The 23,418-nt window shown below is 47.6% G+C and overlaps 1 protein-coding gene across 1 annotated transcript in view; it reads left to right on the forward strand.

Moving 5' to 3' along the window:
- Positions 1-23,418, forward strand: part of CHAT (choline O-acetyltransferase) — a 44,820-nt gene that overhangs the window by 4,410 nt on the left and 16,992 nt on the right. The window contains exons 4-7 of the mRNA XM_053207342.1: positions 1,054-1,107; positions 2,576-2,756; positions 4,731-4,908; positions 22,716-22,885. Coding sequence (XP_053063317.1) covers positions 1,054-1,107; positions 2,576-2,756; positions 4,731-4,908; positions 22,716-22,885 — 583 coding nt within the window. The remainder of the gene's footprint in view (positions 1-1,053; positions 1,108-2,575; positions 2,757-4,730; positions 4,909-22,715; positions 22,886-23,418) is intronic.

The raw sequence follows: 23,418 nt of genomic DNA on the forward strand, positions 1-23,418 counted from the left end.
ACTGGGATGCACTGCACCAGGCTATCTAAACAGAGGCTCCAAGGGGGTGGAAATGGTTCCTTCCTGCCAGCTGCCGCCGCCAGAGCCTTTTCCATCTGCTGCAATTTCAGGGCTCACTGAGCCACGGGAATGGCCTCTGGGCCCACTGATGTTGATGGGGGGGTGGGGGGGAGTTTACACAGGGATGTGGCAGGGAGGAAAGGTCTCCCTACAGGAGTCTCTTAGAGCCAAATCCAATGTGGCACAGCATCAGGACCGTTCAGAGAGGAAAAACCAACCAAACAAAAGAGGCAGGGCCTACCTTGGCCTGTGGGCAGGGCTCAGCTATGCTAGTTAGACCCCCATCCCCTCCTTCCTCACTGAGACTAGCCCAACTGACTGCTGGTCAGGCAGCCTGCAAGCCTGGACTTCCCATGCCAGCAGGAAGTATGCAGATAAATGGATGAGCAGCTGCTGAAAACAGTTCTCCAACTGCTTACAAGGGGACATTTTTCCTCCTTAAGCCAGGGCCATCACCCATGGGCAGTTAAGATGACATGGCCCTGTGGCACAGTTCTCTGGTGACTCTTTTCCCCCTGGCACTTACTTTCATTTTCATTAGCACCGAATGAAATGGACTTTTCCTGGGAGACTGGATTTCCCCAAACCCAGGTTCCTTTTCCAGTTCAGCCCCAGCACTGGCCTTTCCTAGGGCGAAACCCACCCCTGACCATCCAGCCTTCTCCTGCCTGCTCTGTGGCCTCTGCTCGTTTTCTCTCCCTCCTCCTCCTCCTCCTTCTCATTCACCTTCTGCTTTCCTCTCCTCCTCCCAGTTATCTCCACAGGACCATTTTTAATCCAAGGCTTGTGAAGGACTGACAGCATGATACAGGGGAGGGGGGTGGGCAGGCAGCAGGAATCCCATCAGATTAGTGTACCACTGAGGCCTGGCATCTGGAGGGTGGTCCTTGAGTTTGGGAGAAAGGAGGTGGAGGGGAGGGAGAGGAATGTTGGAGAAAGGGAAGGGGCCTGAGCCCCTGAGAGGAGAACTTAAGGCTTCATGTGTCTCTGCAGGTTCGCAGCCAACCTCATCTCTGGCGTGCTCAGCTACAAGACCCTGCTGGACAGGTAGGATGGGGCCCAGGCTGGGAAGGGCAGAGCCCTGTTTTGGCACAGCCTGTTGAGTCATCTGTCTCCCTGCTACACTAGTCAAGGAGCAACCAGAGGGCAGAGACCTTGTCTTTTTCAGCTCTGTGTTCCTGGCTCATGTCATAGAGCAGGTGGACCAACCCCCCTCCCCGCCCCCGCCCCAACTCCTGCAGCATCAGGATAACCTTTACCCCAGCTGGCCCAACCATTAGTGGTTCCTCTTCCTAGGGTAAGCACTCTCCTTCCTTGATCTCTTTAAAATGCACCCCCACTCACACACTCTACCAAAATGAATTTGCAGAAAAATGGTACAGAGGTACAAAATACACAACCACATATCTTATGTTTACTATAGATTCAATAGACATAAAATTCCTCCATCAAATTGCTGTAGAAGTTTCTGAGAGCTCCCACTGATTCCTATGGTTCAGTGTGGCACCTGCACGTTGAGCAGCAGGGCCATGGAACACCCTACCCTCACTCTGCCCCAGCTCATCTTAGGGCTGCCTCTTCCCCTCAAGGCTCAGCTTACATATCTGGTCCTTATCACCCTGTCTCATTATCCAAAACCTTCCCATCTATCAACTTGCTGCTTATTGCCTATGTTCCACCTACATATCCCAGGACCTGTGCCCCATTAGAACAGGAGACTCATGTTTTGCTTGCCACTATAATCCCAGATCCCAGAAAGATGCCACTATTACCCCTGTGCCTGGCACAGAGGAATGCTCAATAACATTTGTTGCCTGAAAGGGAGGGAGGAGAAGTAGAGATGGAGGGAGGGAGGAGAGAAGAAGGAAGAGGAAGAGGAAGAAGAGAGAGGGACGGAAGAAGGAAGGACAGAGGAAAGAGATAAAAGCAGAGAGAAGGGAGAGGAGGAGGGGGAGGAAGTGGAGGAAGGAAGGGAAGAGAAAGAAGGAAGGATGGAAGGGGAGACAGACAAAGATGAAGCAGAGGGGAGAGGGATGGAGGAAGGAGGAGGAGTAGGGAAAGGAAGAGGAGGAGGAGGAGTAAAAGGTCAGGGAGGAAGTAAAGAAAGACACAAGATACGCTGAGACCACAGGAGAAAGAGAACTTTCTACCTTGAATTTAGAGAAGGCTTCTGGAAGAGGCGATGGAAGAGTAGGCTCTTAAAGGAGTGGAAGTTTTCCTAAACAAATTAGTTGAGTGCAGAGGTGGGGTGAAGGCATGCCAGGCAAAGATCAGCAGAAGCGAAGGCACAGGGCTGCCTGAGGCAGGGGTGAGGGAAACAATCAGAGGCTTGAGCAAACCCTGAGGGTGTCCATGGACCTTGGAAATGGGGCACTCCACTACTTTAAAAAGTGAGGAGTCCAGCTCTCTTACTACCATCCTAACGCAGTTCTGGTTTTTGTGCCCTGCTTTGCCTGATCAAGTCAAGTAGAAGCAATTCTGATTCCCTGCCTCCCTCCCTGCTCTCCCTCTCCAGTCACTCCATCCCCACCGACTGTGCCAAGGGCCAGCTGTCAGGGCAGCCACTCTGTATGAAGCAATACTACGGGCTCTTCTCCTCCTACCGCCTCCCTGGCCACATCCAGGATACACTGGTGGCCCAGAAGAGCAGTGTCATGCCCGAGCCAGAGCATGTCATTGTGGCCTGCTGCAACCAGGTCAGTCGCCCCTCTCTGCTGCATCTCAGGCTTGGGGAGGGTGCATGAGTACTTACCCACTCCTATTTCACCAGGCATGCTCAGCCCGCTCTCAGAGGCAGACAGTGAGCTGGGACAGCATGACCCCAAAGTGGGGTTTCTTGATTCCTACTCAGTCCCATTTCTCTCCACGAGTTAGATTTTAAGAACAAGGAGAGTCATCAATTGAGAATGACTTATGTGGGCTCTTATATGGGCCCTGACCAGCCAGGTCAACTCAAAAGAACTTCCTGGAAGGACTGAGACCCTGCATGGCCTTAGCAACTCCTCATGAAGGACCCAGGCTGTGGCCTTCCTGGAGACCACATGCAGACATATGGACAGCTTAACAGACTGCCCATCGGGACCTCCATGTCCAGGCCTTAGGCTTGGCACTTACATGTATGCACCCCACCTGGTTCTATAGTAACCTTGCAGAGGGGCCTTTAAATCTCCATCTGAAAAAAGGGGAAATGGGACTTAGACAAGTTGAGTGGCCTGTCCAAGGCTGAGAAGGACTCCCAGGCCTGGCCAATGCCCCATCTCCTGCAGCTCAGGTCTTCATACTGGGTTCCAGGAACCAACAAGGACCCATGGGGCCCCAGGGGATAGTCTTAGCATGAGGGCTCCTGACCCCTTACCAGTGCCCACTAGGTGATTTGGTCTGTATATTGAGCCTACACCTCATGATTTCATCTGACAAAAAGTGGTTTTGTTTAGGATTTGGTTTTTTTCTGGTTTTGTTTTGTTTTGTTTGGGTTTGCTTTGGTTTTTGAGTTTTGGTGGGGTTTTTTTGTTTTTTTTGTTTGTGTGGTTGGTTTTGCTAAAAACCTACCCCCCAGGATTCCCCTGCTATTTGTGCTACAATGTTTTCTTCTTGGGTTCATCTGACATTTTCTAGGATAGGAGCTCAGTGAAAGTCTGCCATCCTAGGTTAGCGTTCCCACTGGAAGCCCACATGACAGTTTAGCCACAAACAAGAAACTTTCTCCGTCTTCATTCAAAAGTCAAACTCATTTCCCAGCCCCTATGTGCTGCAGTATCCATCCATTTCAGAAATGCTCTTGGGGCTCCTGCTCAGAACCAGGCCACATGTATGCTTCTCAGGACATGGGACCAGGTACTTATGTCAACCAGCAGAAAAGGGATCTTGACTTGGGGCTAGATAAGACCTTTCACAAAGCCCAAGACTCTGGCTTCAAAGCTACTAATGATAGCTCACAGGTCTCACATACAAAGCACATGCATGTACACCTGTATATGGGCACACAAAGGGATAGAGCATTTTGTGTGTTATTTTTCCATTTGAATCTTCCTCTGCTTATCATTTGCTGACTTGCTTTTTTTTCTCCACTCACCAGTGTGTTTGAGATCTATCTCTAGCTGTATCTAGAGCTAGTTCATTCCTATTTACCAATGAGTAGACATGCATTAGATAAACTCATTTAATTTAGCTGTTCCCCTTCTGAAGAACACGTAGGCTGTCTCTACCATTTTGCTGTTGCAAATAAGGCTTATATGCCCACTGCTTCACATATCTGGGCACAAGAGTGTATGTTTCTCCAAGCCTAAGGCTAAAGTATGCATTTATAAGAGTGACTGCTGAATCATAAGGTATGCACATTTTCAGTTTTGATAGACACTGCCCTCCAATAGCAATTGTACCAATTTATACTTAATTCCCCACAAACATAATAGTTTTGCCTGAAGTAGGAACCATAGAAACAGGTTTTATTTTAGCTAAGGTTAATCTGGCCCTCTTTGATTTGGGGAAGCTTAGAGTCCAGCCCAGTCAACAGCATTTGGATAGGTCCCCAACATGTGACTTTTCAGGGAACCATCACATACCTTGAGCCTGATTATCCCCTATCTATACGCATGTGTGAAGGCTCAGTGAAGGCCCTTCGCCTTGGGCCGGCTGCCATGAGTGACGTGTTTGACCTGTTTCCCCCACAGTTCTTTGTCTTGGATGTTGTCATTAATTTCCGCCGTCTCAGTGAGGGGGATCTGTTCACTCAGTTGAGAAAGATAGTCAAAATGGCTTCCAACGAGGATGAACGCTTGCCTCCAATCGGCCTGCTGACGTCAGAAGGGAGGAGCGAGTGGGCTGAGGCCAGGACGGTCCTCGTGAAAGGTTAGCAGCAGTGCCCAGCGCGTCTCCACGCTCATCTCATCCTCATGCCCATTGGCTTTCCTTCCTCCAGGGTTGGGCACCATGCCTCATCCCCATTTGCCATAGCATGGGGAGCTCAGGCCTCCCTCCAACTCAGGACCCTATGGAAAGTCAGCTGAGGCACCTGGAAGTTACAGGCACCTCGTTTTTCATCTGACAATATTCTAGCTTCCTGGGTGAGGCTGATGAGCACTGGAATCCTGGAATGTCTGGGAATATTGAGGGACGGAAGTGTTGAGCTGGAGGAAGGCTGGCTACAATTAAGCAGTTGTGTTTTACTGGTGGGCAGCAATGGTACCCATTTTAGGGGTCTGAGTCACTGGGAGAGCTGTCACCTGGAGATCTGGGATGGAGCACAGCTCTGGGAGCATGGTTGGCTGCCTCCTTCATGTGATTTCTCAGTCCTAGAACTTTTCATCTTCAAGCTGACCTATCCTTGTGGCTGGCTTGCTGCTTTTATGAAAGTTTCCAAGCATTCCCACAAGAAAGCTGGTAATAGTCGTAATAATTTTAAATCATCCTCTGGAAACTAATTTTCAAAGCTAAAGCCAGCCTTATTCCCAGGAATTGGATGGAGTGCTTTCCTTTTTTGCCTCTATTAGAGACTGGGGAATAAAAGGGAGGCTTCTGTGGACCTCCATCTGCCCCTTGGGCTCTCATTTGGCCAGATGTCCATTCAGACTCCCTGAGTGTCTATCAGCTGAGGGTCTGGGCTAGGCCTAGAAAGTCTAAGAGGCAGAGAGGATGAAGCTACTGCCCCCAAGCAGCCCACTGGACAGGGTAAGGGAAGGCATGGGGGAGCAGATTCAGGTACACAGTAAGGCAGCATCTACCCATGTAAAGCAATAGAGACAGCAGGTACCAAATAAGTGCTCCGGGACTTCAGCGAGGAGAGGGAGCCCTTCCACTTGGGAAGCTTTTGAAAGATTTCATTGGAAGAGGTGCGAATTTTGCAAAGCTCTTAGACATGAGTGAGAAGAGCAGGAGGGAGGGATAGCAGGCTGGCTGTGGGCAAAGCCGACTGCCCAGCAGGGACATGTCTGCCCTGCCTGGTTCCACATGGAGACCAACCAGCCAGCAAAGATGGCCATGCTGGACGTGTTGAGAGAATGAAAAGGTGGTAGGGCCTGGGTCTCGGGCAGTAGGCACTTACATTTTCTGATCCCTCTCCCTAGAAAGTTCTTTTGCCAGGGTTAACTGGCTCCTTGCACCATCCAGAGCTCAGCTTAGGTGTCACTGGCTCAGACCCTCCTAGTGCATCCCCAACTCAGCACACTCTGTCACCTTGTCCTATTTTCTTACCTTGTTTGCATTTGTAACTCTCTGAAACCAGCATCTCATCTGTTTGATGCATGCTGATTATCTGCCTCCCTCCCCTAGTCTATGAGTTCTAGGGGAACAGGGGCCTCATCTGTTTGGATTAACGTTTCAATCTGCTGTGCCAAACACAGTTGGGCCCCAATGGTATTTGTTAAATAAAAGAATGAAGGGTTACTAATGATACTAGGCCCTAGACCTATTGCCTACCTACCAGTTAATTCTTTTTCATTCAATTATTGGGTACCCAAGGAATGCTCAGTCCTAAATCAGGGGATGCATGGGACACAGGAGGGTGTGAGAGCTGACCCCATTCTCACAGACCTGACCACCAAATGGGGGAATTAATAACTTGTCATTGGGAAGTGAGTTAATTCCCTCAGGAGACCATAGTGTAATCAGATCCCACTCTCCTCCCCTCCAGGGACAGAGACAGGCATCAAACAATCGCCTTTGCTTCCAATACAGTTTCCACTTTATTAGCAGGCCAAGCTATCTCCCTGCAGTACTGACCGGGATTGCCTTGAGGTTTAAGTGCTTGGGCTGTGCTAATCGGAATTAATTTGTTAATGGCACTTGATCTGGCTTTCTGAATGGAAGTGCTGTTTCTGAGGGAAGTGTGACAGAAAAGAGGGGCCCACATGCTTTCCCTTCGGAAATCCAATTAACCTGGTTAGCACTGACTGTGTCATCTGCACAGCAGGAAACCAGTCCTTCACAGAGACCCCCTCCCTGGAGCATCCCCTACCCACAGAAGGGAAGCCATTTACGAAATGATTTCAGTATAGATGTGAAAGATCGTGGCAGCTTGGACTAAGGTTGAGAGTAAAGATGGAAAGACATGGGTGAGGTCCAGATATATTGCAAAGTAGAAGTAACAAGGAGGAAAAGAAAAGAGAATGGTTCCGAGGTTTTTGATTCAAGCAACTGAGTAGATGGTGGTACCATTCACTGAGATGGGAACCAGTTTGGGGAAGTGGCTGCAGAATGAAGTCCTTTCTAAGTGTGTCAGGTTTGAGATGCCTTGAGTCATCTAAGTGAAGATGTCAAATTAGATCTATGTGTCTGGAGCTCAAGACAGAGGTCAGTACAGAGACATAAATTTGAGAGCCATCAGCACATAAGTGATATTTAAAGTCATGGACCTGGGTGAGATCATCTAGAAACAGCAGAATGGGTCCTCGGAGGTCAGGTAGGGAAAGATACAAAGAGGATTGAGAAAGAGCAGCCCATGAAGTCAAGAGCAAAACCAGGAGATGAGTCACAAAGATTCAAATGGAAGGAGGAAGTGGCCAACTACTTGGAATGCTGCTGATGGCTCCAAGCAGAGCTGGACAAGAGGGGAGTCAGAGTTTGGCAACCCTAAGTCATCGGTGACCTTCACCAAAGTCAGGCTGGGGAGTAGGAAGAACAAATGGTTGCATGCTGATGAATGCGATCCAACAGCAGGAAGAAATTGTTGATGACACTGTCAATGAGTAGAATCAGTTAAGTGTGGATGACTCTTTTAAGACATTTTGGTATTAAAAAGGCAGAAAAATGGGGCTGTTCCTGGGGGTTGATGGGGGTCAAGGAAAATGTCTTTAGTAGGAGAGGCAAATGCATCATTGTATGTACACACATGTATGGAAGTACTTTGGTAAGAGAAATCATTAATGAGGACAGAAGAGATGAACAGACGCATGGGATTCTTGCAAAGGCAAAATGAGATGGAACCCAGAGAATAAGAGGCTTTGGTTGGTACCGGGAAAACCAAAAGCTGGGCCCGTGGTCCATGGGTCTGTAGCTGTGGTGGTAGGAATATGAGGAGGTACCTGACTGGTGGCTTCTAGTCTCAGATCAGCAGAGCTATGGCCATGAGCTGAGAGAGGCAGGGTGGGTTCTGAAGGCAAAAGAGAATGCAAGAAATAGCCTCTTGGAAAACTTGATGAGATTTATGGACTGTGTTGAGCTCATATTTGAGGGCTTGAGGGCCATACATTTTAAGAGAAACTAATTAGTATTGTTTCGCAATTTTTTTTCCTTACAATGTTCAGCTCCTCGGGTTCAGGCAAAGAGAAGTGGGTCATCAGATTCAGCTAAGGTAGGAGAATATAACCAAGGGAGAGAGGTGGAAGATAGGGCAAGGGAATAGTTACAGTATTGGAATCTGAAATGAGTAAGGAGGTGTAGTAGTCTGCTTGAGCCACCTTTGCAAAGTACCACAGCCTGAGTAGCTTAAACAGCAGAAATGTATTTTCTTACAGTTCTGAAGGCTAGAAGTCTGAGATCAAGGTGTGGACATGGTTGGTTTCTTCTGAGTCCTCTCTCCCTGGCTTGTCAATGGCCATCTTCTCCCTGTGTCTTCCCATGATCTTCCCTCTGTATGTGTCTGAGTCCTAATATCTTCTTATGAGGACACCAGATATATTGGATTAGGACCTCATTTTACTTTTACTACCTCAATAAAGACCCCATCTCCCAATACAGTCCTATTCTGAGATATGGGGGGGGGGGGTTAAGACTTTAACTTGGGGACTTCGAGAGGACACAGTTCAGCCCATGACAGGTGGGAAGTAAAAAACAAAGGTGGATGATTGAGAGTGGAAATAGGTGGTGGAGTTGATGATTTTTAGGGGTCAGTGAGATAAGACATGTTGCAGAGTGTGGAATAACAGAGCTTGTGAATCAGAAAGTCAAGAGTGTGGTCTGAGTGTGGGATGCTTGAGACTGAGACTTCAAAGGCATCAGTTCCTGGTAGTGATGAGCTCCCAGGTGTGATTGTGGGAGTGGATGCCAAGGTTGGACTGTTAAACGTGAGGGGGTGTTGTGAGGGAGTCAGGGGAACACAGCAACAGAGGGGTGACAATGATGGGGGTTGGAAGGTAGAAGTCTAATAGCTATGGCTCCAAAGGAAAAGCAGTGAAGACGTGTTCAGGTGCAGGAACAGGGAGAAGAAAGCCACCTACCCCACCTGGCACTGGGGTGCATGAGTGTGAAGGAAAATAGTCTCCCGTGAGAGGACATAGGGAAGTGTTTCCCTCAGAAGATGCCCCCTCCTGTTGAGGCAGAAGGTGAACAGAACACTTTCAGAAAAGATTGGCAATGCAAGGGGACTAGCCATCACTACTCAGATGTCATAAGGGGTTCAGGAAGGGGGAGAGGAGGGGAGTGAAAAATGAGCCCATGGAGGGGACTCATGGCATGGGAGTGCTACTGAGAGTCCCAGGGATGGTGGTGATCATTGCAAACAACACTCTCAAATCCTCAACTTCTGTGGAGGTACTCTCCTGGTTCCAGTGTGGTTGTGGGAGCTGGGGTGGGCATCTGACTGGCCCACAACAGTATCACAACTAGCACAATGGAAAGCCCAAGTCCCAAGGTCTCCACCTCCCTTCCTCGGACCTGGGCAGAGACCAATGCCCATGGGCACTGGGCCCAGGCAGGTGCTGTCTAACAAAAGGCTTCAGCCAAGCTGAGCTCCTCTTGTCATGGTGGAGGCCTGGATGGTGGCACCTGAGCTCAGACAAAATCGGCCCCTGAATTGTCATAGGGTCAACTGAGGCACAGTGGGGCAATTGATTTTATCAACTCTCTCCTTAGAAAACGGGACCCTGATCCTTCACCCTGCCTCCCAACCAAGACAGCTCCCACTGCCAGCCCACAGTTTCCCCCACCCAATCCTCTGCTATGACATTGAGAAGGTGGAGCTCACAGAGCAGTGGAGCCAGCTGTCTGCCATAAAGCCCATGCTCCCTCTCTGTACCCCATGTCTCCACACCCCCTTGACACTCCCCCAGCACTTCTTACATGAAATCTCTGAGAATATGTTACAAGACAAGTGTGTGTATTGTCATCTCTATCTTCAGCCTAATCATCAACAGCCAACACAGAATGCCCTCCTGGGGGTCCAAGAGCTAAGAAACCCAGCAGGACCATCACTGCCCCACAGAAGCCTCAGGTCTTTTTGGGAGACTGGAATAAGCAGAATTGTTAGAACAAGAGTGGACAGGATAAAACCAAAGGAGTGCCTCCAACAGGTGTCCAGAGGGAATTTGGGGACCTTACCCATCTGCCTGTCATAGCTCAGGAGGGCTTCCTTTGCCAAGTGGGACATGAGGCTAAGCCCAGGTGGGTTGAGGTGTGTGTGACTGGGGCTGGCCAACAACATCAGGATCATCTAGGGAGACACTTAAAAAAGATTCTGGGGTCCCAGGGATTTTGCAGGGTGATAGGAGTGAGGCCAAGGAATTTGTTGTTTTTTTTTTAAGTTTATTTATTTATTTTGAGAGAGACAGAGACAGTGCAAGCAGGGGAGGGGCAGAGAGAGGGAGAGAGATTGAATCCCAAGCAAGTTCTGCAATGCCAGCACAGAGCCCAAGCCTGGCAGAGCCTGATGTGGGGCTTGAACTCACAAAACTGTGAGATCATGATCTGATCGGAAACCGAGTCAGATGCTTAACCAACTGAGCCACCCAGGTGCCCTAGGAATCTGAATATATATTTTTTAAATGGCCTTGGACCACATCTTTCTTTCTTTTTTTTTTAAGTGTATTTATTTATTTTGAGAGAGAGAGAGAGAAAGTGCATATAAGCTAGGGAGGGGCAGAAAAAGAGGGAGAGACAGAATGCCAAGCAGTTTCCACACTGTCCACGCAGAGCACGACACAGGGTTCCAACTCATGAACCGTGAGATCATGACCTAAGCCAAAACCAAGAGTCAGATGCTTAACCAGCTAAGCCACCCAGGTGTCCCAGGAATCTATATTTTTAAAATACCTTTGAATGCAATTCAGGTTGGGACCAACTTCTGCAGATATTAGCAGCTACTATGTATGGAGGTCCACCTTGATGCTGACCTTATCTTGGGCCCTTTCTGTCCCTTGCTTTCAGTCTTCAGTATAGCCTGTGAGGTGGGATTTCATCCCCACAGAACATAGGAGGCTGCGTCTCCAACAGGTTGAGGTAGTGTTCACCCTTACAGGTGGTCAGTGGTGGATCAGGGTATCTGTCCCCCAAGCCTGAGATCCTCAGGGCCTGGCAGGCAGGGTGGGATTTGGGGCCTCAGGAAGGGCATGCATAACCTCTCAGGACCTCCCTCCCTGCACAGCCTCGAAGCTTTGGCCTTCCTGAACCCAGGAGGTCCAACACTGTTATCCTGGTCTGGAAATTCAATTAGACATTCTGCCCTGAGTCTGGAAGACTACAGCACTTGTCAATTTGTAGGAAAAGGATAGCCAACTCAGAGAGCCCACACCCCCACCCTGGAGCCCGCTGGCTTTCCTGGGTGCTGCGTGGAGATCCTGTGAACAGACTTTGGGCAGATGCTTCTGTTTACACAGCGCCGTAAATATTTATCCCCAGCAGCCAATTAGAGCTGAGCCATTGCTTTCAAGGAGGGAACTGACAGAAGGCGGCTGCGTCTGGAGAAGGCCTCAGTCATGGTTTACAAGAACCACTCGGGATGGGCATTTTGCTATTTAAATATTGTCATCCAGAGATAGACAAGTCTGCTGATTTTAAAACCAATTACACATTAGCAATAACAGCCTTTCTGATTTAATTGGCCCAGAAATACCTCCTGGGCTCCCAAGGCTGAATGCTGTTTTCCTTCCTTGAGGGTAGGAGGGTGGTGTTGCAGGGGCCATTGTCCTCCCACAGTGGAAGCACGAAGGCTCCTGTGGAGGAGGGTATCCAGACAGGGAGAGGCACAGGTTCAGGGGCAAGAGGCCTGGGCTTGACCTGGCTCTCCTTGCTGTGCCCTGGAGCCTGGTGTCCTAGGCCAGGACATGGGGATAGCCACCCTGCCCTGCAGACAGGACCGAGGGTTTGCAGAGGGACTACAAAGCAGGTGGTCTTGTGCCTGGTGCATAGAGGCTGTTTGCTAAATGATAACTCTTATTAGATTTGGGAAAACACTCTGGGGATTTTTATCCAAGGCCCACACACTTTATGGAAAAATCTGGTGAACTGCAAATGGATACCTGTTGAACGTCCATTTGGTCAGTGACAGTGACCCATGGCCTTAGACTGAATGGCCTGTACTCCTTGCCTCGGAACTCTAACCCTTATTAACTCCAAGATACCCTTGGAGGTGCTTCCCCTGGGCTCCCCACATGGCACATACTCTGTGTGCTTACACTCAGACACCTCTGTTATTTCCTTTCTTCTCAGATGCTGTGTCTCTGGCTCTCACTTTCCATTTTATGATATTTGGGGTACAAAGCAGGTGGGAAGTTTTTTTTTTTTAATCTCCTGCCCTTCTCAACTCACCACCTCTCCCCTAATTCTGGAAGTGTGATAGCTCTTTAAATCGGCCTCTGTGGGAAGGGTATTTCAAACCCAGAAGAAAGAGCAGCTCTTGGTTCTTGAGGGTTTTTTTTTTAATTAAATTAAACTTATTTGGGAATAATTATAGATGCACACATGCTTGTAAAAAATGATCTCCCCCAGAGGGGCACCTGGGTGGCTTAGTCAGTTAAGCGTCTGACTCTTGGTTTCAGCTGGTGAGGTCATGATCTCACAGTTTGTGAGCTAAAGCCCCACATCGGGCTCTGCACTGACAGCTTGGAGCCTGCTTGGGATTTTTCTCTCCCTCTCTCTCTGCCCCTCCCTGGCTTGCTCTCTCAAAAAAACAACAACAAAAAAAAACAAAAAAACAAAAAAACTAGAAAAATAAAAATAATCTCACTGTACCCTTTCCCCCCCAGTGCTAATATCTTGTAAAATTCTAGTATGATATCACAACCAGGATATCACAGCCCATTTCCCTTCCAACTCCATCCTCCTTAACCCCTGGCAACCAGAATCTGTCTTCATTTCTAGAATGTAATTGTTTTCAGAACGTTATACAAATGGAATCATACAGTATGTAACCTTCTGAGACTGGCTTGTTTTCACTTGGCATAATTCTCTGGAGATTCATTCACACTGTCCCATGTCTCAATAGTTCATTCCTTTTTATTTATTCCTTGGTATGTAGTTGATATCATTCACCCATTAGAGGACATCTGAGTTGTTCCTACTTTTTGGCTATTCAAATAAAGCTACTATCGTATATAATAGCTGTAAAATGTATAGTAGCTATTACTATAGTAGCTTTATTTGAATAGCCAAAAATTATATAATTAATATATAATTGATATATAATTATATTTATATTATATATAAATTATATATATTTATATTATATATAAAGGTTTTTGTGCGATCATAAATTTTCATTTTAGGAAAAATGTCCAGGAATAAAATTGATATCTGCATGTTTAGGTTTTTTCTAAAATGTTTGTTTGTTGGTTGGTTGGTTGGTTGGTTGGTTGGTTTTGAGAGAGACAGCACTAGCAGGGTAGAGGCAGAGAGGGAGAGAATCCCAGGCAGACTCTGCACTATCAGTGTGGAGCCGTATGTGGGGCTCAAACTCATGAACCGTGAGATCATGACCTGAGCTGAAATTAGGAGTTGGATGTTTAACTACTGAGCCACCATGGTGCTCTGGTAGATTGACCATTTTGTTTTATGTAATGCCCCTCAATGTCTCTGGTAATTTTTTTTGCCCTGAAGTTTACTTAATCTGATATCAATGCAGCAACTCCTGCTTTCTTTTGATTAATGTTTGCTTGATATATCTTTTTCCTTTCTTTTACTTTCAGCCAGTCTATATCATTATATTTGATGTGAGTTTCTTATAGATAGAATATAACCAGGATGTCTTTTTAAATCTACTTTGTCAATTTCTATCACTGTAATTATTGATATGTTGGGATTTCATGTTAACATTTTATTTTTCGTCACCTCTGTTGTTCTTTTTTTTTAATTTTTATTTATTTTTTTAATTTTATTTCTTATTTTTTTTAATTTACATTCAAGTTAGTTAGCATAGAGTGAAACAATGATGTCAGGAGTAGATTCCTTAATGCCCCTTACCCATTTAGCCCATCCCCCCTCCCACAACCCCTCCAATAACCCTCAGTTTGTTCTCCATATTTATGAGTTTCTTCTGTTTTGTCCCCCTCCCTGTTTTTATACTATTTTTGTTTCCCTTCCCTTACGTTCATCTGTTTTGTCTCTTAAAGTCCTCATATGAGTGAAGTCATATGATTTTTGTCTTTCTCTGACTCATTTCACTTAACATAATACCCTCAGTTCCATCCATGTAGTTGCAAATGGCAAGATTTCATTCCTTTTGATTGCTGAGTAATACTCCATTGTGTGTGTGTGTGTGTGTGTGTGTGTGTGTGTGTGTGTGTGTGTGTATATATATATATATATATATATATATATATATATACACACATACATACATACCACATCTTTGTTCATCTATTGATGGACATTTGGGCTCTTTCCATACTTTAGCTATTGTTGATAGTGCTGCTATAAACATGGGGGTGCATGTGTCCTTTTGAAATGGCACACCTGTATCTCGTGGGTAAATGCCTAGTAGTGCAACTGCTGGGTCATAGGGTAATTCCACTTTCAGTTTTTTGAGGAATCTCCATACTGTTTTCCAGAGTGGCTGCACCAGCTTGCATTCCCAATCACCTCTGTTTTTCAATTCTTGCTTTCTTTTTCCTTCCTATAGGTTACTTGAACATTTTTGAGAATTCCACTTTGATTTATTGTAATGATTTTAGTGTATCTGTATAGTTTTCTCTAGTGGTTTCTATAGGTATTTATATATTATATTGATAAATTATACATATATTATAGTATATCATATGTGTGTGTATATATATATATATATATATATATATATATATATATATATAACTTATCACTATCTACTGGTGTTGAAATTTTGCGAGTTCTAGTGAAATGTAAAAAGTTTATTACCCTTTACTCTCCCCCATTTATAATATAATTGTCTTAAACATTTCCTCTAATACAAATTTAGAACCACATCAGGCAGCGTTATAATTTTGTTTCAGCAGGGAAATATAATTTTAAAAACTCAAAAAGAGAATGAAAATTTATTTACTATAATATTTACTCTTTCTGTTATTCTTTCTTCCTTCTTAATGTTTCCATGTTTCTTTCTTTATATAATTTCCTTTCTTTGGGGGGAAATTCCTTTAGCTTTCCTTTTAGGGCAAGTCTTCTGGGGATAAATTTTCTTAGTTTTTCCTCATCTAAAATGTCTTGATTTCCCCGTCCTTCCTGAAGGATATTTTTGCTAGATATAGAATTCTGGATTAATGGTTTTCTCTCAGTACTTGAAAAAGGTTGTGTCACTTCATACCAGCCTCCATGGTTTCTGATGAGAAATAGACAGTAATTTAAATTGTTTTTCCCTAAAAATAAAGCATCATTTCTCTCTGCTTTCAAGATTTTTTCTTTGTCTTTAGTTTTCAGAACTTTGACTATGATAATGTCTTCTTGATGTGGATTTTTTTGAATGTATCCTGTGTGGGATTAACTGAATCCCTGAATTTATCCTGTGTGGGATTAAGTTTATGTCTTTTGCCAAATTTAGGAAGTTTTGGGCCATTATTTCTCTGAGTGCTTTCTTGCTCTGCTCTTTTTCCTCTCCTTCTGAGACTCCAATAACATGATTGTTAAGGTCTTTTGTCCCACGGATTTTTCAGTATTATGATGATTAATTTTAAAATATTTCTCACATAGTTCTAACATTCTGGTCATATCAGTAGTGGGCATATACTGATGGTCTTTTTTCATTCAAGCTGAGATTTTCCTGGTTCTTGGTATAAGTGATTTTCTATTGAAACCTGGAGGTGTTATATTGTAAGACTCTGGATGTTATTTAAACCTTCTGTTTTAGCTGGCTTTCTCTGACACCACTCCAGCAGGAGCAGGGAATGGGTTCTGCCTTGATGCAACCAGGTGGAGATAGAAGTCCAAGTTTCTCATGAGACCTATATTAACACCCCAGGGGAGGTTCCTTGTTACTCATGGTGGGAGTAGGAATTCAAGATCCCACATATTCTCGACTAATGCTGTGTGTGGAGCAACTGAGGTGGTGGATATTGCCCAGTGGAAATGGATGTCCCAGCTTCTATCTGAGACCATGCCTTCTCCGACACCCTCAGAAGCTGACATGCTTCAGTACAGACTGCTGATGGTAGAAGTCTAGGCTCCCCACTCTGCTTTTGTTGGCATGGGGGAAGGTTATTATCTAAAAGTTTTCCTGTCTTGCTAGTATGCCTCTTTCCTGGTCCTTTGGCTAAAGAAAGTAGGCTTTTATTGGGCTTTTTTTTTTCTTTTTGGTCTACATTTGTTTGTGTTTTATGTTATTGGCTATTTGAGCTCCAAGCCTGGCATATTTTAGGTAAAACAGAAAACCCAGTGTATTCATCTGAGTGGCTTAAACAACATAAATTTATTTCTCACCATTATGGTGGCTAGAAGTCCAAGGTCAAGGTATTGGCAGCATTGGTTTCTCCGGAAGCCTTTCTCTGTGGCTTGCAGATGACCACCATCTCACTGCATCCTCAAATGGTCTTTTATCTGTGCACACACATCTCTGGTGTCTCTTCCTCTTCTCGTGAGGACATGGTCATATACGTTTAAGACCCCACCCTTATGATCTCATTTAACCTTAATTACCTCATTAAATAAAGCCTCATCTTTAAATACAGTCACATTGAAGGTTAAAGCTTCCGTATATGAATTTCAGGGCTGATGGAACACAATTTAGTCCAGAACAGGCAGGGAATTCACCATCATATTGTTCCTTGGGTCCTGAGAACCTCAGCCTGTCCATCTCTCTCCATCTTTCAGAGTCTTCTGATGTTTGTTTTAAATGTAATATCCAGGGTTTTTAGTAGAAGGAACTGGGAAAAGTCAACTTGATGTTCCTGGAAGCAGAAGTCCTTCCTTTTGAGCTCTTTCAAGAGGATTTTGGAACTCAATTCAAAGCAATTCTGCTGTGCAAGAGCCAGGTCTTATTGGGCAAGAAATACTTTTGTTGGAATTTTCATAGCCTTTGGGAACTGGGAGCATAAAGATTATTCCATAAGCCATAGAGTAGAGAAGAATATGGGATGTGTGATGGCAAATTTCCATCCCAAAAGGAGAGACAATCCCTTTATCTAGGCAGAAAATCTGCTCAGATGGAACTGACAAAGGTTTAGAAGCTCTAAGCCTCCGAAAAGGAGCCAGTGTCTCCATCTCCTTGGACCATGTGAGGCAAGACAGTAGGGATCTGACTTGAGCCACCTTCCCAGGGTGTAGAACAGAGAAGGCAAGTGTCTGAGATAGAGCTGTGTATATGTGCACACATGTGCACAGGTGGAGGTGTTGGGGAGCAGCACCTGAGTTCTGCAGCCCTCCACAACAGGGGTGCTGTGTTCCTTTTATTTTTGCTCACATTAGTCACAGTCTGTAAGCTTTCAGTCTCTAACAGAAGCTCCAGGGCCCTCCAAGGCCCTGTGGCCTCTGGAATTTCCGTGTCACCGAAGCTGTCAACTCCCCAGGCGTGGGTGGCAGAGCAAGCTCCTCCTATTACTCAACTCCGACTTCTCACTATTAAGCAGGGGCTCCTTGAGGAAGATTGATTTACCACATTAAACGAGCCTCCATGTGCTCGATGAGAATGTCACAAGACAAACGGCTCCTGCCGCATGCCTCCAGCCCACAGCCCCCCGTTTCCATTACATTTGGGCCAGAGTCATGGTGGATGAGTTTGGGTGTAGTTCATTTTCTGCCTTACACGATAAACTTGTCAGCCTTTGACCGATCAGCTACTTGTATGCAGGAGTTCATTTGCAAGGCCACCTGGCATCCCAGCTCTGCTGTCCTGCTCCCATTTCACCCTGTCTAATGAGCCAGGACCTGGTTACTGTTGGTTGGCGCTGAGCTCTGGGGCCCTGCACAACCCGCATGCTCAGCCCCTCCTCAGGGTCCCATCTCTCCTGCCTGGAGGCGGCTACAGCACTGATGCCTGGGGAGATGTCCTTGTCTGTTGCTTCAAGTTGTCCATCTGGGAAGGAGTGTGCAAAGCCTCCACTCTCCTGCGCAGATGTGTTAGGCTTACTCCCCAGCATCCTGGATGGACAGGCCTGCCTTGAGTTTCCTGGGGGAGCTATAGCCTGCCCGCTCCACTTTGGGAGCTAGTCTAAGGAAATAGCTTCAAGGCTATTCTAAGGAATTTGGCTTTGGGGTATTTCCAAGGAAATTTTAGTGTAGGCAGATACCCAGCCTGGGGTCTCGGAGCTCACTGAGACATGACCAACAGGGCCAAGGTATGCAGCATTGGGGATTCCCATGGCCCTTTAACTGACCTCCAGACCCACATCCTTCCCAAGCTGCTGGGCATCCCCTAGACTCTGCTCTGACCATATCAACCCCAGCCCAAGATCCTTTGGTGGTTCCTTGTTGTTGCTAGATGAAACCCACATTCCGGATCCTGCCATTCACAGCCCTTGATGATCTGTTCCCAGCCTGGGCGTTGTGGTTGCACGCCTGAGATCAGGTCTATTTCCCTCCATTTACTGGGTGACCTTAGACAAGACATTTAGCTTCTCTGTGAATGGGGATGATAAAAATGCCTATCTCATGTTCGTCAATATGAGGGCTTCAATAGATGCCTGGCACATAGTAGGTGCTCAACAAAGGTTAGCTAATAGCATCACTTCACTGCATTTTTTCAGCCTCACCTAAATCTTGCATGCCTTTACCTATAATCTGGGGATGAACTGCAGCCTGGGGTGGTCTGCTCACTCAAAAGCTCCACCCATAAGCCTGGGTGTCTATACCCCAGCCCTTAGAACCTTTTCCAGCACTGTTATCTCCCTCCTGACATGTTTTTCCCTTCCTCTCTGCCTGTTTAAATCTGATCCCAGCCTGGCCAAGACTTCTCCATTCTCTGAAGTCACCAGCCAGCCTGGGAGCCAAAAGGAACCCCCAGAATAGCACACAGGGCAGGGCCGGGCACCAGGGCCATTGGCAGGGACTCCAATTGGAGCAGAGAAGGGCAGGCCTGGGAGCCTTGCAAAGGGTGAGGAATCCCTTCCAAATCTCCATCCCCTCCAAATCTCTCACCATTCTCCCATCCCACGAGGCTCTATGCCCTGGGGGTAGTGGTTTTCTCACCCTCAAGAGGCCATTGACCTTTCCTGTTAGCCAGATGGACTCCTCCAGGCTCCCACTCTGCGCTGTGTACACAGATCTCAGCCTCACCTGTCTATATACACTCTCAAGTCCACTGTCAGCCATGGATATTTTCCTGTGCCCACCTGGACTAGGGACCCAGGCCTCACCCTCTACAAGCTCACAGACATGGGAGAGTGGACTAGATCAGGGTTTCTGGAGCTGGACTGGCAGTGACTGCTTAAAGTATAGGGAGGTCTGAGGTCAGCAGCAGGGCCTTTTGCTGTAGGGTCATGCACAGTGCAATAGGAGACAACAGGTATAGAGGGGACCAGTCCAGCCTTGAACCCAGGCACCATATGAGGTCAGCCTGGTGGACAGAGCAGAGGTTCCTTGTATGCCCCAAGCAAGCAGCTGAGCTAGCATGCTCTGGCTATGAGGAGTTCTGGAGTGCAGGAACTCTGTCTGGGCCACCCCCCCATGCCAGGCACAGTACCAGCCCTGTTAGAGGATCGGGGAGCTTGGGAGGTGTTTATGAGTGGAGCTCTGATAGGCGGAGTAGGAGAGGAGCCCCCATACATCCTATGATGTAGAGATGAATGAGCCCAGGTGTCTAGGGAGTAGCAGGAGGTATGAGGTCCATGCAGGGATTCAGGGGAAGTGATCCCCAGAAGGGCAACATGATGAGCCATTGGGCCCAAAGGGCTATACTTAGATTCAACTTCGTGGGCAATAGAAGTCATTTCAGGTTGAAAAGGGTAACCCAGTGACAGCACCACACTGAGGAGTAGAGGGAAGGGCAATTCCCGAAGGCTTCAGCTGGTAAATCTTTAGATCCTCAGGACATGGCCTAAAGCCTTGAAGTTGATCAGATTCCAGGAAATTCCAGGAGGCCATGTGGAAGATAATGAGTCATCCTGGCACCATTGGGATCAAGAGCGGTGCTGAAAGTGCAGTGCTCTCCAAGCCCTCATCTAGATAGGCAGTGGGGAGCAGATGACCCAAGGATGGGCTGGCTTGCCTGTCAACCTCCTTCCCAGAGTGGAAGACTCGCTGTGAGAGGGATTTGCAAGAAGTGGGAGGGAGGGGATGGGTGGGGACTGCAGACTCTCTTCACGTGAGATTATATGTGGACACTTCTCATGAACTGGAGAAATCATGTGGGCAGAGCAGACAACACCCAAGTGGCCTTGACATCTGTGTGCCTAGCACAACGGCCCCACTCAAGTCTTACTCCACTGGGGTGGGGGAGAGTCACCACACACCCCAGTGAGGGTGCAGCCCAGAAAGGTTGGGGTGAGGCTAAGAGCAAGGAGGAAGAGACAGAACCTTATCGAGGGCCACCCCAGGTCCCTAGCTGGATAGAAGGAAGGACAAACTACCGTTGGCAGCATCAAGCTATATATAGACTCAGCCTCCTATTGACTGGGGAAGGTGCTGTTGGCCTGGCTCCAACCCACAGGCAGGACCTGGCTGGTGGACAGAGGCTGTGGGGAGATACTGAACCTAAGCCACACCTGCTCCCACACATTCCCTGGACTTCAGAAAAGCAGTTTCCAGATGGCTGTGAGAGATGATGGGCATAATTTTTGGCTTGAGGCTCTGGAAGAAGAAAAGCTTCCAGAGCCAAGGGCTCTGAAAGAGAATTCTGACCTATCAGTAAATGGATCCCAATAAGGAGGGGAAGGGCAGGAGCAGAGAGGTATGTGTGGCTGGACAGGCAGAGGGCTGTGTGCTTGGACTCCAGCTGACTACAGGAAATAGGAGAGCCAGCACTCAGGACCAGGGCCTGCCCAAGTGCCTACCTTAATGGGACAAGAGGGAGCAGGGTGGGGGTGGTCCTGATTGTCATCTTGGAGGGCTCCTTGGCCCCCAGAAGGTTTCTCTCTGACAAATAGCTTCCTGGACAGGGACCTCGAATTTCAATACCCACAGGGATCAAGGGGGTTGAATGAATGAGAAAGGACTATGATAAACCAAGGGTGCAGCTTCTCAGCTCCAGCCAATTCTTGCAGTGTGAGAATCTGAACCCAACATCACCAGATGGTATAAGTTAGGATTAGATTTGGCCATGTGTGACAGAAAGCCCAAAATAATAGTGGCTTAAAGAAAACAGGTTTCTCTCTCTCTCTCTCTCTCTCTCTCTCTCTCTCATGTACACCAGAAGTAAGCCATCCAAAGCTAATACATGGCGTCTAGGGTTCTTCCATCTCACTGCAAGGATGTGGCCCTGCATCCATATGGTCCAAATGGAGGCTAGAGGTCCAGTCATCACACCGGTGTTCCAAGCAGTGGATAGTGGAAGGTGGGAAGAGGGGCAAAGAGCATGTGCTAGTTATCTTTAAGGAGCTCTCTTAGAAGCTGTCACGTTGTGTTTCTAAATGCTGTTGGCAGTGGGCAATGTAGCTTGAGTTCTGGTTCTCCCTGTGCCAACCAAAAACCAGGCACTCTGTGACTAAAGGGAGAATGGATATTGCCATCTGCAGCTAGCAATCTCTGCCACATAGTGCCCCTTTGCCTCCAAATACCTTGCACCCCATCTTCCATGCATAGAATACTCTGGGGCTTGGAGGGAGGGGTAACTCTGCACTTCATCCTGTTACAGCATCCAGCCCAAAAGGCTGGATAGAGGAGGTGGTGGAGGTGGAGGAGGCTGCCTAGGGCAGCCCATCTGGCCGGGCCAGCTCTACTCCAAGAGAAACCCCATGCCCAATGTCCCCCATGGAGAAGCTGAGCTGCCTTGGTGATATGTCTCCTGCACAACTCAGTGGCTTTTAGTGACATGCCTGAAATGGCCCCAATGGGCTCACCCGCATATGGCTTTGGGGCAGCCTGTCCCTTCCATCTGCCCTCTGCATTGAAATAACTGCCGAGGTGGCAGGGGGCAGGGAGGGCAACACCTTGAATCCCTCCCTTCAGCTTTTCGTGTGAAACTGACTGATTTTTAAATTTCAGCAACCAATGTCCAAAAACTGTAGTTCAGGACAAATAAACATGCCTATGTGCCACATGTGGCTCTTAAGTGCCACAGTGGGGCGGGTGGGGGTGCGGCTGGATGGGGGAATTGGAGCTCCTCCCCTGGCAAAATCTGGCCAGTGGGTCTAACATCCATGGAGAAGGCCCTGCATGAGCCCCCTCATCCTAGAAGGCAGGGCCAGTGACCACCCATCCAGGGGCAGAACTGGCCACAGATGAAGAGTGAGTGGGACTCTCTCAGAGACCCTGAGAGTGAGCCGGCTGCTGGGATTCGCACAGAAGCTCAGGACAGTCTGGCTGACTTCACCGCCTACCCGCTGGGGTTCAAAGAGGGGTCGGGACTGGCTCAAGGGCTGGGTGTCTGCCTGTGATATGTGACACTCTGTGGAGGGGACCTCAAGCCTAGGGTTTGGGGGTAGGTGATAAGGCCTTGTTTGCCTGGCCCGCAGACTCCACCAACCGGGACGCACTGGACATGATTGAACGCTGCATCTGCCTGGTATGCCTGGATGCCCCGGGAGGCATGGAGCTCAGCGACACCAACAGGGCACTTCAGCTCCTTCACGGCGGAGGCTGTAGCAAGAATGGGGCGAACCGCTGGTACGACAAGTCCCTGCAGGTAAGCCTCCCCAGTGGCGTGGCCAGGGGCTCGAGCCAGCACATGCTCACATCCAGCAGGCTGGCTCACTGGCCTGTGCTACCCAGGATGCTGCATCGGGGGCCAAGGGAGCTGAAGGCACTGGAAATGTGCTGCTGGTGTCAGCCCCTGAACTGGCCAGGATGCTTCTCTGGAGCAAGTGCCCGAACCCAACTCAAACCCCTAACCTTCCTGCAGCCTGTGCCAGGCATGTGGGACCTCTGGGTCAGACCTGGGGCTCATTCCCTATCTCCCTTCACGCACTATAAGGTGAGGGACATCACTTTCATAATGACCATATTAAATAGCCAGCAATCTCTATGCTTTGGGCTAACATTGCTCACACTGAGAAGCATTTCTAGGCAACATCTCATTTTCCGCTTTCTCTGGCCCCTACATTCTGGTTATCCTTTTTTATTGGTTTGCATATTGATTCTGCTATTCCTGATGAGTTCTCTTGCTGCTGTGCTGGCTGTCTCAGCCTCCACCAGTGGTGCTAATGGCTTGTAATCTTT

Source organism: Acinonyx jubatus, chromosome D2, assembly GCF_027475565.1.
Source record: "Acinonyx jubatus isolate Ajub_Pintada_27869175 chromosome D2, VMU_Ajub_asm_v1.0, whole genome shotgun sequence".
Classification (NCBI taxonomy): Eukaryota; Metazoa; Chordata; class Mammalia; order Carnivora; family Felidae; genus Acinonyx; species Acinonyx jubatus.